General features: G+C 38.7%; 1 protein-coding gene across 1 annotated transcript in view; it reads right to left on the bottom strand.

Moving 5' to 3' along the window:
* Positions 1–6: 6 nt before the first annotated feature.
* ARHGAP12 (Rho GTPase activating protein 12) overlaps positions 7–17931 on the bottom strand; it is a 72353-nt gene continuing 54428 nt past the window's right edge. Inside the window, exons 10-18 of the mRNA XM_035902434.1 lie at positions 11983–12084; positions 11530–11628; positions 9227–9329; positions 8056–8175; positions 5061–5159; positions 2867–2944; positions 1403–1537; positions 1018–1120; positions 7–582 (exon numbers count right to left, since the gene is read on the bottom strand). Of these exons, the coding sequence (XP_035758327.1) occupies positions 408–582; positions 1018–1120; positions 1403–1537; positions 2867–2944; positions 5061–5159; positions 8056–8175; positions 9227–9329; positions 11530–11628; positions 11983–12084 (1014 nt within the window). The 3' untranslated portion in view covers positions 7–407. The remainder of the gene's footprint in view (positions 583–1017; positions 1121–1402; positions 1538–2866; positions 2945–5060; positions 5160–8055; positions 8176–9226; positions 9330–11529; positions 11629–11982; positions 12085–17931) is intronic.

The raw sequence follows: 17931 nt of genomic DNA on the forward strand, positions 1-17931 counted from the left end.
CTTCACTGAATTTTTCCATATCAGATGGTAGGATTTTTCCCTATCAAGTGGAAAAAAATTAAGATTGAATTCCAGATTATCCAGTTTGAGATTAATAGCTTTACTCTCCCAAGAAATCCAGTGTATGAACCTATATTACATTTTTCCAATGCTACTTAAAAAAAGGCAAACTATAAACTTTTGAATTCACTTTTTACATTGAACTTCTCAAAGAAATCCAAAGTGTTGTCTTTAATTTGCATTAAAGTGGTCAAACATTTCTCCTGTTTCTCCCCTCCCCAAAAGTGCAAAAAACAAGTTGCCGCTTGGTCCACCAACATAATACACCATGTACAGCAAGAGATTTTCCTTCTGATGGAGTACTGCTGCCAACCCATCGCTTCCAGTTTCTACTCCCAAGAAAAATGTCAGCGTCCAAAGATGGAATTCAATTCCAGTAGAATTAATTCTACAATCTGATTCTGATATACTGTGTGGACTGCTATGTTACCAGTCTCTTTCTCTGGTTTTAATAAGGTTGGACCAAAAACTATTGCTACACTTTGATAGGTCATTCGGTTCTTTTCTCCGTTTTCTACAACTCTGAAAGAAGAAAAAAAATACACAAAAAGTGTGTGTCAGCATTAGAGTAATGGGATGCAGGAAAAAGACACAGTCCAAAGCAAATTACTATTTACTGTATTTATTTAATGAGTAGTCTTGTTATTAGGACATACAGCTGCTGTGCTTCCCCTCTCTATGGAATAGTTTTATTTTGAAATGCTATCCCTAAATCCTCTCACAATCCCTCGACCATAAGGACTTGGCAGTCAACATCACAACTATGACACACGCTGTCTAAAGTCCATTTAGGTGCTCCACAAGCTTGTATAAATACAGACTGACAGACTGTTTTCATTGAGTCCAATATAGGCAAGAAAAATGTAGTGGGAACAGTCACCCAGTACTTTTAATTGGATTATTTAGCTTTAAGGGAGGATCAGCAATACAAAGCTTTTCCTTCTACCTGCTACTTACCTCTTCAGGTGTCTAAAGAGTACCTGCATAGTGTCCTGATTTGGTTTTGGCAACTGTTTGATTAAATCTTTAACAGCATGGACACGCTGCCTTGGTTCTTGTTCTGCAAAAGGATGAGGTGTAGAAACAAAGATTCAGTATTTTTGTTTAAAACTTTAGCATAAAATTTAACAGACTGGGAATAAATGTGAACGTTTTGCAGTGCTAATATTAGATAAAATACTGCCACCTCCTGACCAGACCGTGCATTACTGACATCCAATTTTAGGTAAGCCTCACAGATGTTCGTAACAGAAACATTCATTTTACTGTCCAAAATAATAAAATGAATTGTACATATGAGCAGAACTTATACAAAAAGCACAGGCATGTTTTTCAGACTTACTAATTGCATTGACAAAGTCATTGAAGTGATTATAAGTGAACAGCGGCTCTGGCAGTTCTCTGAAAAACATCTTTAGAGCTCCTGTGATGACATGTATATCTTCCCATTTACTGTCATTCAAGTCTAGTTTCTCATCTGAGAGAGAAAAAGTAATAATTAATGTTAACAATTTAACTATAAAAAGCTTTTATTTAAAAATAAACCTAACCACTCTTCTGTACTTATTGCTTTTGAAGCAGCAAAGACTTACTGCACCTCAGGCCACTCTCTGCCGGCATACAGAGCTGCAGCCATGTAAAAGGGGATGCATCCACTCCACCACTACAGCTGGAGATGGCTGAACTCTGCCTACTGCACTACATGCAGCTCCCCTACCCCGAGGGCGTTTTCCAGAGGGGAACAGGAGCTGCTGACATAACACAAAATTTACTGTTGGACCCTGTCAACCAGGAAAAGAGAGGTCAGGCTGGCGGTGGGCGACTGTCCTCTTCCTAGCTGCTATCGATTCCCACTGAACACAACACAGCCACATGAAAGGGTTTTATACAGAGAGCATGAGGAGGAGCTAAGCATCCCCATACGAAAAGGCAGCAGCAGATCTCGCTAAAAAGCATTAACTTCAAATTTTAATGCTAGTGGAATCTTAATATGCTTACTGTTTTTCTGTAAGGCATGAAGTTTTTTTTCTTTGAAATAATTCTCCCCCCTCAAATTTTATTATTACCTTTCTTTAAAATTGTGTTCTAGCAATACCTCTATGTTCCACATAAGACCAAGCTTCCAGGATGCTAGGTTTTTCAGATGATGTATATTACACCCTAAATTCTGCAACTTTGACGTAATTTTACTTTGAAGATAGACAATCATTTCTCCTGAAAGACTGTAGTTACACACTAAGAAGTATTTTTTCCTGAGCTTTCTATGAACTCCAACAATCTGAAAATATACACAGTTGTAATATAGTTGAAGGAAGCTTACCATGATTGACTCACTGCACACAACACAGACACAGCCACATGAAAGGGTTTTATACAGAGAGCATGAGGAGGAGCTAAGCATCCCCATACGAAAAGGCAGCAGCAGATCTCGCTAAAAAGCATTAACTTCAAATTTTAATGCTAGTGGAATCTTAATATGCTTACTGTTTTTCTGTAAGGCATGAAGTTTTTTTTCTTTGAAATAATTCTCCCCCCTCAAATTTTATTATTACCTTTCTTTAAAATTGTGTTCTAGCAATACCTCTATGTTCCACATAAGACCAAGCTTCCAGGATGCTAGGTTTTTCAGATGATGTATATTACACCCTAAATTCTGCAACTTTGACGTAATTTTACTTTGAAGATAGACAATCATTTCTCCTGAAAGACTGTAGTTACACACTAAGAAGTATTTTTTCCTGAGCTTTCTATGAACTCCAACAATCTGAAAATATACACAGTTGTAATATAGTTGAAGGAAGCTTACCATGATTGACTGCAAATCTGAGCTTCTGTATCACTGCAAGATTGCCACTAACTCGGTATAAGCCATCAATGTCTAATCCTAAAACAAAGGGATAAATCCATTTTAATACTTTACACATGTATGAATACTGCAATAGTTAGGCTGCTTCTTTATAGGTCTACTCAGCAAAATTAAAAACAAAAGAAACCCACCTTGTAACAAAGAACACTCGGTTCAACAAAAAAGGAGAAAAATTGAAGCTAAAATAGCTTTTTTGATGGGCAGGGCGTATCGGAGGAGGTTTAGTTTGCTGACACAGGTTTGGTAGCATCAAGCTCAAAGTAATCTCTAAAACTTCCTACACAGTAGAACAGCAGTAACAAGGCAACAGCTCCAAGTTCCCCCAGTGAGATTAGGTGTCTCATTTAAGATGCTCTTGGTGGGTAGCCAGGGGATATGTGGGAGTCCAACATGCAAGAACCAAGTATTTTGTGGATGTTCAATTTTTTTAATGTATGGTTAAGAAAAATCAAATCAAGTCATGCACAGAGAGCATCTCAAGGTTGTCAAGTGACCAGGTTCGCATGGAGAAGGAATGATGTGCATGCACACTCATCACTGCCCAACAGCCTACAAAATTAAACAGGTAGCCCTTGCCTTTAGAGTACTGCACACTCAACCAGAAAAGAAGCAAACTGTGTCTCTGTGGTTGCTGCTGCAGTTACTCAGAAGTGATTAGGAGGTAAAGAATTTAACTGAAATGCCACTTGAATGCAGCATGTGAGTCAGTGCCACTGAGAGGGTGAGTGCTGCCAGAATACCTGCAGTCCCTGTAGCTCCTCAAGGAGTTGTCTGATGCAACACAGCACAGTTACCAGCACCATCTGACATATCCCTTTTCCCCATAATCCACTAGTCATTCCTTTACAGAAAGAACCGATTTGAAGTGTACTGGCAGTAGGAAGAAGAGTTGGAGAAGTGGGGGAAAAAAAGCTGTTCATTTCTGTCAGCTTCCCCTCAGGTATTTAAAAAAGGAAAACTTCACCACTATCTTCACTGCAGTCCTGTCTTTAAAATAAAAAAAGAAATAAAAAAAAAAGGAACAAAGCAAAGTAACCCTGTTCTCACAAACTGCAGATCACAAATGGAATAAAGCCTGCTGTTACAAGCAAGGTGGCAGTCTGCTGAACTGGAGCAAGGCAATGGAAGCAGTTATTTTTCCCCTCCCAGGCCATAAGACAGCAGCATTGAGAAAGGACTATGGGCTGCAACAAAATCCGAAATGAAGTTCCCATGGAAGATGCCTTAAAATTCACATGTAGTATTCCCCTGTAACACTTACCCTGATTCTCAAGAGAACATTCTCAGATTAACAGACTGGCATATATTTGAGTGATGATTATGGAGATTCCATAGCCCGCTCTCAGTCATCTTTTCCAAGAGACAGGGTAATGACAACAGCAAGAAACAAGCAAGAAAACCAGCAGACTACAGCCAAGTCAGGAGTCACAACTAGCGTATTTTCAAGAAAAACGTGAAGATGTCCTTTACATCAGACACCCCAGGATGTCACATGTAGCTTTCAAACATATCATTTTTCTCAGTTATTAGGTAGGAGAGACTTATTTTCAATGAAAGCAAACAAGAATTATCAGTGTCCACATATTGACTCAATCTCCAGAATTGCGTAAGTCTTCACACAGCGATCAGTGTAACTGGCTGAAGGGCATCAAACTGATAAGACTTGTCTTCTGACAGTCACAGCATATACAGAGCAGGAACACAACTCTTTCCTAGAAGTTTGTTTCAAGGAAGTTTTAATAAGTGATTTTGCTAGCATGTTTAAACCTTCCAAAAATGAACAGCCGCATTTTGACAGTCTCTCTTGTCATCTGAAAAAAAAAATGCTGGTGGGCTGAGCTCTTTATCACTTGTAATACTCTTTCCTTAGAGCCTTGTTGCCAGAAGGCTGTCCTGCCTTCTCCTGAGCTTGAAAGATACTGAAGCATATCAAGTTCTCAGATAAGATTTCCTCCCCTCTCCCCATTGTGGATCCCACCTACTACCCCACACTTGAAAACTCATTGCTATCTACAGACAGAGATTTCAAATTATTTTCCCCGAAGAAACCTGCAGCGTTTTAGTGATTAAAACATTTAAAATCAGATAGGGTGGTGAGTAAGAGAGAATTGGAAACAAAAAACTTTCACCATACCATGTTCCTCAACATGCTCAATGCACAGCTTCACGAACTTTGGCACCGTGCTGTTTTCTCTTTGACACAAGCTGGTGAGATTGGAACCAAACACTTGATCTGGAACCAAGTAAAGAGACTGATTTACAGTGGAACAGGACTCAAGTGACAGAACTAGTTCAGGTTAAAACAAACCTCTACAAAGGGCAAAGACTACTGGATACAATTGTCGCAGTATTAGAGTGAAAATAGGAAAGTTTTGAAAAGAGCTCTCGGCAGCTCCCAGCAAGAAAAAGCTCTCAGTAAGAAAAGGTGTCAGCAGTTACCCAAATGTGAGTCTCTGAGTAAGGAACTTTTGCTACTGACATTATTTTAATCCATCAGGAAATGCTTGTAAGAGTCATATAGTCATTACTGTACCGAGAAATTTAATGGATGAAAATATCCTGTTCTGAGTTTAAAATACACTTATTATAATCTTTGTTAAAAATCTGAACAGAGATAATAAACTTTAACCAAAGTGTAAGTTCTTGGCATCACTTGCGGGAAAAACCTTGTAAAATTTCATCTTGCATTGCACCTACAGTTTAACCCATCATTATGTATTAATTGACTTTAATGTAGACTCTTTACCTTTTAACATCATTAAGTTCTGACATGGATTTTTAAATGGAAGACCTGTATACCACAAAGCTCTGAATGCACAGGCAACCTGGCTGCAAGGTTGGAATCCAAATACAGATATTTGTGGGCAAAGGTTATTTTGAGGGTTTGTTTTCAAATCTGCACAATCCAGAGGGATTGTTTCCTATCATGAACTGGAGCAAAAATGAATATCAGCTTGGGCAGAGATCAGATTCTTGTAATGTCTTAGAGTATTTCAGCAACATGTTAAGTCCTCTTGTTCAGGTTATGTTGTCAGCAAAATTCTCTCTCAGACCCATTTCTACAGCTTTCATCAAAGATACCCAAATGCTAGATGACCTCCCCGTTTCAGATGCATGAGATTGAACTAGGGTCTTGAGAGAGAGAGGCAAAGCTCACACTCTTAAAGGAAAGAATGTCTGTGGTGGGTTTTTTTCTTCTTTAATCCATTAGCTAAGGTATGTAAGTGTCTGTCTTCGCAGTATCTAGTAGATCTTACTTCAGAGCTTATGCAAGAGAAACTGTTCTTGCATTTGCATCATGCATAGCATCTAGCCCATTTTTCATGTTTAGTAATTTAAGCAGATTCATTAACAACACTTGCATCTAACTACTGCTTTGGGAAATCCAAACAGCACACCAAACCAATTATACTGTATGACAACTGGCACATAATGGTATTATTGGCTGTATGCGTACAAGGCCAGCGCTCCCAAACACCTCAGTCCTGCCGCTGCTGCTCACGCAGCCGGCTGTATAAGCTGAGTCAGTAGCAAGGGATTGAAAAAGCCCACGCAGGAGAAAGCCAGGCTAGCACGCAGCTGTAGCAGGTAAAGCAATGCAGATTAGGCAGCACAAGAAAATACTAGCATGTAACAAACTGATTTGCTACAATTGCCTCTGACTTTAATGGTTTCCACATATACAGGAGTAACGTTTTTTCCTCTCATCTTAAAGTAAATTTTGTAATTTTGTTTTTCATGTAATAAACTTTAGTGCAGGTACTTATCTGCTTAGTGCATGCTGTTTCAAATGTGGTTTATTGGGGGTTTTTTGGGGTTTTTTAAGAACTTGTTTTTTTCTGCTCCTACTGGGTTTGCCAATTTTTCCGTTTACTAAGCTTGTTCTGTAGCAGCCACAAAAGAACACTCAGCTTTTAAATAAAGACTTCTGTATTTTTCATTCATATAGTAAATGTAAACAGAACTGTACAGTGCTGATCCAACTTTTAAACTTTACACCATGCTTTTAAATAAAAACAAACTCTCCATTCCTTAATGTCTTTATTAAAAATCCAATCATCAGCACACATGTGTACAAATTAAACTTGACTTAGCATTCACTGTTGCTAATGTCAGAAGTTATGTCACTGATCCATGACATGAATACTAAGCTGTAAAGCAGAGCAAAACGTCAAAGTCTGGGAATAATGTCACCTTATCCCAAACAAAAAACTCATCATTTACAGTTAAATTGTACTTGCAGATACACAAATACATCAAACACCACATGCAACAGAAGCACACCTGTTAAAGTATGTAGTTAGGCAAATCACAGAAGGATTTGGTCTGATATTTGCCTACCCATATGCTATTTTGACCCTAGTAGAGCACCACCTACAAGTCCTGCTAAAGCATACAAATAAATAAATAAGTTTTACGGTGAGTACCAAGTCAATAATTTCCACAAACACATTAACTTAAACCTGTGCAAATACTGTTCTCTCACAATTTCTACAAATGTGACAAACGGAAATCAATTCTTTCCTAAGTTTGATTCAACAACATCTGTAAGAGTCATTGTTTGTAAAACAATTTTAAAAGTGTATACATTCAAAAAAGGTTAGGGAAAAAAGACATTTAAGGTAATATTCCTTTAGCCTCATCCTGGTTTGCCTAAATATTTCATTTCTTATGAGATGGTACATGATTGTCTGGTTCCACTCAGACCAAACCACCCTTGTATAACAGGTAAGCACATGCATTCAGCTTTATACCCAACAGACTTTTCCTTCCCTTGTGTGCACAAATGATTATCAGCTATCTCAAGTTTCCAGCTCGGAACAGCAGACTGAATGGACTCTCTAGCTAAGAAGGATTTCAAGCCCAAACATGCTCCTGGGCCCTCAATTTTCACTGCAGCTTTGGCAGTAATGAGCTGAAGGAGCGGACATCCTCTCTGAAGTTCAGTGGCTAGCAGCAGTGCTCAGAAGAATGACAATCAATCACCACTTCCACTATACAAGACTTTTTTGAAACCAGCTATACACATGTGCTTTACTCTCAAACTAGACGATATTAACCCCATTTTACACATGAACTACTAAATTCAGCTTTTCAAATTATATCCTTTGTTAAAAAGGTTCATTTACCCTTAATGTAGCCTTTTTCACGGACAGCTTGTAGCGTAGGGCGCCGTGTGAGAAACTTCTTGAGCTTTGTTTTGGTCTTTTTCTGATCTGTAGAATCTATATTGCTGGGTGTTTTCACTGCTGAAAGGAGAAATGCATTTCGCATGAATATCCACAGAATCAACGCTGCATTTATCTCACAAGGAAACAGCATTTAAAAAAAAAAAAAAAAAAAAAAAAAAAAGAAAAATTTAAGCTCCAAACCACATTAAAAACCTATTCAAATTTGCACTGCATCCAAATTTTTTTCCTTAACCTTTTGGAACTCCTTGTAAATAGCATCCATTTTTCAAACCAAGAGACAACCCTGTTACAAAAAACTTATAAAACTGAGTTTGCCTGTGAAACTAACTAAAAGGTACCTTACATATGTAATTGGTGTGGAATTAAAAAAAGTACAGCTATGTTTCAAAACCAATCTTGCCTTTCATTAATTTAACTATGTTTAAAGAAATAAATACTTTCTTGCAAATTACATATAAGGCCTGGAAGTAAAAGACAGAAAATAGTCTGCCTGATTAATGTTATTTCTGTGCACAGGAAGAAATTTCTGTGGCTAAAAGAAATTTAACTATAAAATTCTGAAGGTGTCATTAAAATTGCTTAGTTTCTCTAAATGAGACAATATAACCTCATCAGCAACTCAGCGAAATTGCAGTTTAAATTAATAGTGCAAATATTTATAGATGCTGTACCACAGACGAAACCCAAGTAAAACAGTTCTAATCAGTTTTGAACATGTAAAATGACAAAACAATCCTCATATAAAACTATTTTTAAAAGTCAGAGGGGAAAAAAAGAAAGTCTAATTACTTCTGTACATTTGACAATACCTTGAAAATAATCCATTTCACTACTGCCTATTTTCTCCTATTTTTCAAGCATCATACAGCAGGAGCTAAAGACATTTGGTGCTTCTTTTTTTTTTTTTTAAAGTATGCTTAATAAAACATGGAAGAAAACTTACTAACTGGCACCAATACGTAGAATGAACTATATTAAAGCCTGTTTTCGAACTTGAGTAGTTTCACTTCTAACTGTCCTTTTGAATTCTATTTATACGTAATACAGAAGATGCAAAAAATAAAAATTGCCATTGCTAAAATCCATTAATGGAAAATTTTCAACTCACAACGAAGTTTCTTAGAGTCTTTATTCTCTTTCTCTTTGTCTTGTTTTTCCACTCCAGGGGAATCTGGTACATCATCTTCTAATGCTTCATCAGACTCTACTACCTATTAGATTTAAGAAGATACAGTGGTCAGCTTACCAATTCATAGAATATAGCATTAACACCACATTTTCTGGAGACAGTTCTACAGTATACATTTTTTCCCCCCTAAAATAATACTCAGTGGGTTCTTCCTGAACTGTAGATGCTAAAAATCTCTTCAGAGATAATACTATTCTCACTGGCAGGGGGAATATCTTTGAGAAACACTATTAGATCATAAGACCCAATAAAGAAAGTTTTGCTGGACACTGAACAAAGTACAACCAGCCTTTCATGATAAAACTTATCAACCAATAAACAATATTAATGTTTTTTTCAAATCTACTAGACAAACATCGGCTATTTCATTTACATGGTCTAGTTAACAGGCTCTACAAAACACTTCTAGAGCATTTACCCTATTTCTAACTTCTGTAATTGGAATTTTCTGTAACAGAAAACAGAATTGCCAGTTGGAAAATTTCACCACTGTCAAAACATACACTGAATTCATTCTGAGAAACTAAATACACCAGGGCCTAAAATCCTTGCCCTGTGTTATTGCTCTCTCAGCATGTTCTCATTAACCAGAGTCAAGAGAAAATGTGGATCATGTAGTGCAGAGGCAAATACCCAAGTCTGTGAAACTGCCCACCCACAGCCTCGCACCTATGCTACGCACGTGACTTCAGACACACCAGGAAACAGGAAAAGAAACTTCCTCTGGTCTCAGTGCAACATAGTCCCTCCCAAAATCGTGTATTTCTTACTTTACTTCCACTAAGGTGAACTTGACTTCTACGCAGTTACAAAAATCTGACCGTACAGCATCTTTTGTTACGAGGAAGGACATTGTAAAAAACAAGGCAAGGTTGTGTACTCCAGAGCGCTGAATGAGCGGATAGCTATTCCTCTTGTACAGCATATTGCCACAACAGCAGCCTGAAGGAGCAGAGAGACCAGAACCTAAGCTGTACCCTCTTTTGAAGATCTCATCGCACTAGAACTAACCATAGCTGTCCTGGGAAAAAGACTCACAGCTACTATTACCATAAAGTTCTGAAAATCCGAAGTTTGCTTCAGATCTGATGGATTTTTGTAGCCAAAGCTTCAGGGCTCCAAATTATCAGGTAGTGTAATAACATACACTTTGAACTTTTCCTTGTAATCTTAGGTCTCTTGGCTACCAGCTCCCAGGGGTAACACGTCACCGTTTGCTCCAGAGTGGTGATAAACTCTCCCTATTCCACCACTCACTTCCTCAACTTAACATGCGATACCTCGGTCTCATCTCAGCTGTATCTCAGCCTTTCCATCTTCCTTTATATTTAAGCAGGGAAGAAGTGGCCTCAGTTGCGTTACACAGGGCAGACAGGAGAAGGGTATCGCTGAGTGACTGCTTTGCCTGGTTATTAGGCGTCATGACATTTTCATACTAGGAGAGAGCAGCAGATTAGGAGCCTAAACCCTGAGCACTCAAACTAAACCATCCATACTAGCCTGCTGTGTTTGGGTGGAAAACACCATCAGAGCCAAGAGAAATGAAGACCACTGACTGCATGGAAAGCAACATAAATGCAGCTTATGGGCAGCAGCCAGGCCTGTAACTATAAACATTAAGAATATACATGAAGTCAACTTGATATAAGAGGAATATTTTCTCCAAGACCTCCTCCAACTTCTGAATTCAAAGATGGTAAATCTTGTTTGGCAATATCAAGAGCAAATGCTTGATCACTTTTCTATTGCTTAAATAGTTGGCATTATGCTGTCTGACAAGACGAGATAACAGTATTTTGCCAGGGCTTTTAATTTGCATTGTAGTGCAGCATTAAGTCAATGGCAGTGTCAAATGCCGATTGAGTTATGTCATGAAGGAACAACCCCTTAGCCATCCTTCCCCCTTTACTCCCTCTCTATCAGAAACTTTCAGGTCACTAAGACATAACAAGTATTTGGCCACAGAAGGAAGCTCTTTTCTGAGCTGCAGGTCAGCCCACATCTCCCGGTTCTTAATCCAGTGGACCATCCTTCTTCCTTTGCCACTATTAATTTTATTTCACTTGTCACCACCAGGAACTGCCATAACCTCAACCTCCTGCCCATGCTCCAGAAAAATCAGGAAATGATTCTAGTACATGAAGCACTAGGAGTTGTTACATCAATTATTTTACTAAACAACAGTACGTTGAAAATAGAGCCTTCGTGATTCAAACACATACCTGATTGTTGATGGTATAGTTAAGAACTTTGTACCACTCATTAATAATGCTGTCGTTATCAGATTGAATTAAGAGCTCAGTTCCTTGGCGGGTTTTTAGCTTTAAAGAAACAAAACCAGGTATCATCAGAATTGAATAACACACTAGAATTCAAAAGTTAAATTACCCAAATCAAATTAAACTTCTCCCTGGCACAACTTATACATTACGTATAGCCACTCAAGAACACTTACCAGTGAAAAGAGTAAATAAGAGTCTGCTTAAAATTGAAAAGCATATCCCATACAGGCATATTAGAAATGGACATTTCTTGCAGGTACTAAGATACATCTACATTTGAGCAGGAAAACATGTAGAACACTCAATTAAAATTTTTGATGTTAAGTTTAGGGAAAATTTCTTAAGTCATTAATTAAAGTACAAATAATTCTGCATTTAAATAAAATAATTCACCTCAATAACATTCTTTTTGCTGGATTTGTCCTTCGAGGCCCAGTCAATCAATGCCCCTTTGAGATCCACTGTAAATTCTGGCTTAGACTGATTGCCAAACTTCTGGGAAAAAAGGAACAATGATGACAAACTTAAAAACAAACAAAGAAAGTCCTAACAATCCTGCAAACCTCTAAAAATAACATACATTGTTTACAGTCTATAGAGCTTAACCCAAATACAGTACTTTGCCACAAATCAACAGGCATGATACCAGGAAAACAAAAACCAAACTAAAACCACACAGAAAATACCCTTTAAGCATGCCCTCTAAAAGCTGCTCAGCTTAAAGCCCTTAAAATTCCGTAAGTTTAAATGCCAACCAGATTCCAGCAGAGCTTTCTTCCCCTATCACAAACAGTAGAAGTCCATATAGCATTTGACTATAGTTTGATTTTAGCCAAGATAGTCCCAAGCTTTAAACAAAACTGGCTAACAAGTAACTGAACAAAAAACCCCATTCTGTCAGTTAATCTATGGTTGTATATAAAACCAAAAATCAAACCAGAAATAGCAGCTTTGCTACAGAGGAATCACATCCCTCCTGCACTGAAAGAGCCCTTTCAGTGTTTACATTTTCATTCTGTATTTCACGTATCTATATATTTTCACACACACACACGATGCTTTTCACATTATGTTTTTCCGTAGTGCTTCTATTGCAATACTGGAGCATATCCTAGCAAGTAGAGAACTCAGTTTCACTGCCTAGCTACTAAACCAACAGCAAATAACCAAAGTGATAAAAAAAAGCATTTAACCCACAAATAACCCTTCAAACAATTTGGAGGAAAACATCAGGGAGCTATTTTTTTAGCTACTACTTTTACATTTATAGTAGGTATCACAATTTTTTAAAATAAAGTACTTTTACTAGCATTTCAACCAAGACCACACAGCTTTGAAATATCATTCCTCAAGGAAACCAGTTCAGTGACCCATACAAACAGAAAGCTCTGATTGAGAGTAAAATAAGTAAAACACGGAACAGAGAAAGCTGTAAGTCACTTGGTGGTAGCACAGAAATTTAATGCTGTAGTTCTAGGGGAAGCTTGTAGCACCCGATACATCAGAAAAGTTCTTTTCTGTTTTTTTTAAAACGTCTTTGATGTGCAAATGCTGTTCGTGTGACAGCTCTGGGGGCCGTAAGCCCCAGGACAAGCTCCTCACTGCGAACACAAGTTTCCAACCTGTACAACAGCAGCCATATCCAAGGGGAGAAAAAACGGCTCAGAAATCAGAACTAATCTGCTGCTTCTAATTAAATTCCCAGCATAGATGTTAATTAATGCTAATTATGTTTTAGAAAGGCTGTTTACCACTGAAAAATCTCCCCTCCTTGAGTCCTAAGGGCAATTAAGATTCTGCTTTCCATTCAGCACTTAAGCTTCTTCATTTTACCCGTGAAATATCAGAATAGGGGAATATTTCTAGTCTACCCAATGCCAACTAGCACTTGAAAAAAACCCCAGAACCTTCCATTTTGTAACTTAATTCTCAGATACCTCACCCAAGAACATTTCTTATTGATTATAGTAGAGCTTTTGAGAGAGGCCTGGCTCAGCAGTGGAGTCCACAGGAACAGGACCAATCTTACGGCTCTTGCAGTGGCAGGCGGCTATGCAGCAGCTGCCTATTTAAGACAGATTCACGTAACTCCTTCACGTACAACCCAAGTGCGCCAGCCACACACTTCCCGACAGCCTGGAACAATCTTGCTGCATGTTGGGGGCAGAGGGGGAAAATCAATTTGTAGAGTTTGGCACTGGAGAGACTAGGAGATGAGTCCCAAAGTCCTCCACAGGATGAGAGGGGATTCATTAAAAACATCGCCCAGATGATGCTGAGACGCACAGGAGATGACCTGCTACAGATGAAATCAGCCAGCAACAAAAATGAAATAGCCACTGCTGTTTTGACCATAAGGAAAGCCCTCCAACACATTAGCTTGCTGAACTCCCCACCTGACAGACCACAGTGCTACCTCAAACACCTTTGCACTCTACCCATGTTTTTCACAGAATCATAGAATCATTTGGTTGGAAAAGGCCTTTAAGATCACTGAGTCCAACTGTAACAGTCCACTACTAAACCAGGTCACTAAGCACCTTCTCTGCTCATCTTTTAAATACTTCCAGGGATGGGGACTCAACCACGTCCCTGGGTAACCCATTCCAGTGCCTGATAACTCTTACAGTGAAGAAATTTTTCCTAATATCCCGTGGCGCAACCTGGGGCCATTTCCTTTTGTCCTATCGCTTGTTGCTGGGGAGGAGAGACCGACCCCCACCTCGCTACAGCCCCCTGTCAGGCAGTTGTGGAGGATGGTAAGGTCAGCCTCCTCTTCTCCAGGGTCAACATCCCCAGCTCCCTTAGCCGCTCCCCATCAGCCTTGTGCTCCAGATCCCTCACCAGCTTCGTTGCCCTTCTCTGGACACGCTCCAGCACCTCAATGTCTTGGCTCCCTTCAGCATTTCAGAGCAGCACAGAACAAATCAAAAACTAGAAGCTAAATTTCTCAGAGGGGGGGGGAAAATGAAGTCTTCCCCCATTCCTTTGCACAAGCAGTGCCCAAACCATTCTGTGAGATCCAAGGATGGGGAAACCCATGCGAACAACCAGCCTCTCTGCAAAGCTCCTCTGATATACCAACACATTATATACTCATCATAAACTTAACCTCTTTGTTCTAAGCTTAGCATTCAGTCTCTCCTATGAGCTTTCCTGTCGAGGTTCTTTTCTGCTGCTAGGTGTACGAAAACAAGATGCCGGCAGCCATTTCCCTCCTTGAAAGCTTCCAGGAGCAAGTCCTGTACAGGGCTGCTCAGATGCTCTGCATGCAAGGGTTAGCTAAAGGCAATCGAACATACGGAAGGCATGCAGGTTTTGTTGGGAGCAGTAAAAAGAAAACTTTTCCCTTTAGCATCTGCTGCCACCTAGACATAAAGCCAGCTTTCTCAACACAGTGCACTGCCAAGTCAGCACTAGTTGGGATAAATTCAATTCTTACTGAGCAGACACCTTATTCTTACTGGATTTCTTTTTTTGAGCTGTCTGGGAAGTTTGAAAGGACAGCAGCATGAGACAAAGGTCTGTGCACGGCGCTGCCAGCTGTCCTAAATAGGAAGCTGTCCTAGAGTCACTTCTGACAGCTTTTTCTAGGAAAAGAAGTGTAGTCATGGGATGCACTTACTGTATTTCTACGGCAGAGATAACTTCTACTTTTTTGAAAGAAGGGGGAAGGGGGGATTAGTTCAGACATAGCAGGTGCTATGTAGCTTAAGGACTGCCTTGAAGACATGTGCTGACACCAATAACTAGAAGGCCTTTTCAGTCTTCTCAGGAGTTTTCCCCAAGTCCTGGAAACCTCCATAGGACAGGCCACGCAGTCTGCATTGTGGTCCATTCCAGAATTTTTTGGAAACAGAACTGGCTGTTATTTATGGGAACACTTTGGATGTACAAATGACACCTGCCATTCTCATAATTCTGTTTCTAATTAGTGTTGGGTAGAACATTTTAATTCCAAGTCCTCCTCACCCACACATGGACTGTGGAAATAAGAGCTGAGGAGACAGATGCTCCTTTGTGGCTGGTAAGGGAGCTTCAGAACTTAAGAGCTTTAACAAAAAAGAAAAATATAAAGACATTTTTTATTGTCATAGCAAAATGATGGAAGGTTTTTGAAGCCAGACTCTGACAGGAGTATTTGCATTCCAAATAGTTTTCATTATAATCATCTGAGCTCCTGTATAATCAGCTGTGCACTACTGATGAACTGTAGTAACGTACACGTAACATCCTTGGCTATAAACACAGTAAACAAGAGTTTGCCCAGATGAACCTTGAAGAGCATTTATTGCCTTGATGAGAAGGCCACCACTGTGGCTGACACTGAGCACATGAGCCTGCTACAGAAGGCAGACAAATGAATCCTCCTAAGCAGTTACCATTTGCTGGTTTTATGAAGCCCCATCGCTAAAGTTTGGCAATAGCTATTACAACTCATTCACACCAAAAGCTGAGAGACACCTTCCTTCAGCAGCTGAAAACTTAAATTTCTGTGAAAGCCATATTAAAAAATCCAAAGATTTCCTTATAGAAAGTAGCATTTTAAAGGATACCAAACTGTACAAATTATCTGTTGCAGGCTTCCACATACATAGCAGTGAATTTGACAGACAAGGAAAAGGTAGTTGCATCATTTTTAGCACAAGGTTAATTGAATAGACCTACAATTACTCCTCCCTACAGGGAGAAAAAAAAAAAAAAAAATAAGGTACCGGTCATCAAAACAGTCATTCTAGAAGTCTCAGTAATCTTAACTAAAATCAAAACATGGAGCTCACTCTCCACTCTTCAGGAAATACAAGCCAAGACACCAAAATAGTTTTAAACATCACAATACTTTAAAACCCTCACAAAGTCAAATTATTGAGAATTGCTTTTAATGTCTTCAGCATATGATTTTTTCCATGAAAGCTCGAGTTTGATTCTGATGAGTGCTGAGAAAGCAATACTAAAAAAAAAAAAAAATTATACAGCCAGTCAAGTCTTTTTGTTTCTTACAACACTAGTATCATCTAAATTCCTCCTCATCCATCTTGAGCAACAAGCTACCGTATTAGCTACCTACATTTTATTAGTTTCTGACAAGCAACACTTCTATGGTTGGCATCTGCACTTAAAAACATGACTAATTACAGGTGCTTAAATTTATATGTAGAGTCCTACAAATTTACATCAGCTTTCTGTATGTGACATATAGCCAGAACATCCTTCAGCTCTTAAAAAACTTTTTATGCAGAACATTTACATTTTTGGGTATTCCAATTACAGCTAGAATTAACCAACATATACATCATTGTATCAAAGGCATCATAGGCACCGTACAAACATCCTAAATTAGCTGTGTTAGAAATAATCAGACATAAAATATCTGTTAGAAAACTAACCAAATCGTGCTGTCTATTAGTCAAGTCTCTAGTGGTTCAAGGATTAGGCAGATTTGGGATTATAATTCTGGCACTGAAGAACAAGATAATCTTTCTATTTCATTCCATTAGAACTATTGCAGGATTATTGCAATATGTGTGTTAATTTGCACCTTGGATAACTTTCAGAAAACAGCAAACAGGATACGCAAGGTGTTATATGAAATGACAAAACTTAAACCTTGGAAAAGCTCAAATTTACTTTCAAGATTAGTGGCAAATAGCCTTACAGTGACAAGAGGCATGCAACAAGAACACATACAGTGATAGCTGAAACTTGGTCAGAGTTTACATAGGTGACAGCAGGTCGACGACTGAGAGCATTTTTCCAAGAAGAAAGCAGCGAGAGCAAGAGCTCAGGAAGTGAGCCCCCTTGGCAAAATGACTTGATGAGAAAAAGGAAGAAAAGTGATGAAGTCACAAAACAATGCACTCACACACACACAAAAAAAGATATGGTTATATCAATCACTAGACGAATGCTCAACAAATATTCTTCTCATAAGATGAAGAAATGGAATTCTTCTATGTCAAACTGTTACACTGGACTTCACCTTATTAAAATACTGATACAGATCAAAGTTTGAGGTAAGGTGGAAGTTTTAACAACCAAAAAAATTTCCCTACGCAGTGGGCAAAAAGAGCGCATGCTGAATATTTAATTACGTATTTACAAAGCCAACTGCGAGTATGCAGGTATACAACAAAGTCTTTGAAATATTAAGTTATAGTATGTTATAATATTAATATTTCCAGCTTCTCTTAATTCTGTTCATACTGTTGGTATTTATTTTGCTGACCCTACTCCAATACTTGACAGTACACATATCTGACAAGTCTCATCACAGAAGTATTGTGACTATGACACTTTTGCTCCACTTAAATTGTCAAAAGAATTCTTTTTCCACCAAATGAC

The sequence above is a fragment of the Egretta garzetta genome, unplaced genomic scaffold (assembly GCF_000687185.1).
Source record: "Egretta garzetta isolate BGI_Z169 unplaced genomic scaffold, ASM68718v1 scaffold369, whole genome shotgun sequence".
NCBI classification, from domain to species: domain Eukaryota; kingdom Metazoa; phylum Chordata; class Aves; order Pelecaniformes; family Ardeidae; genus Egretta; species Egretta garzetta.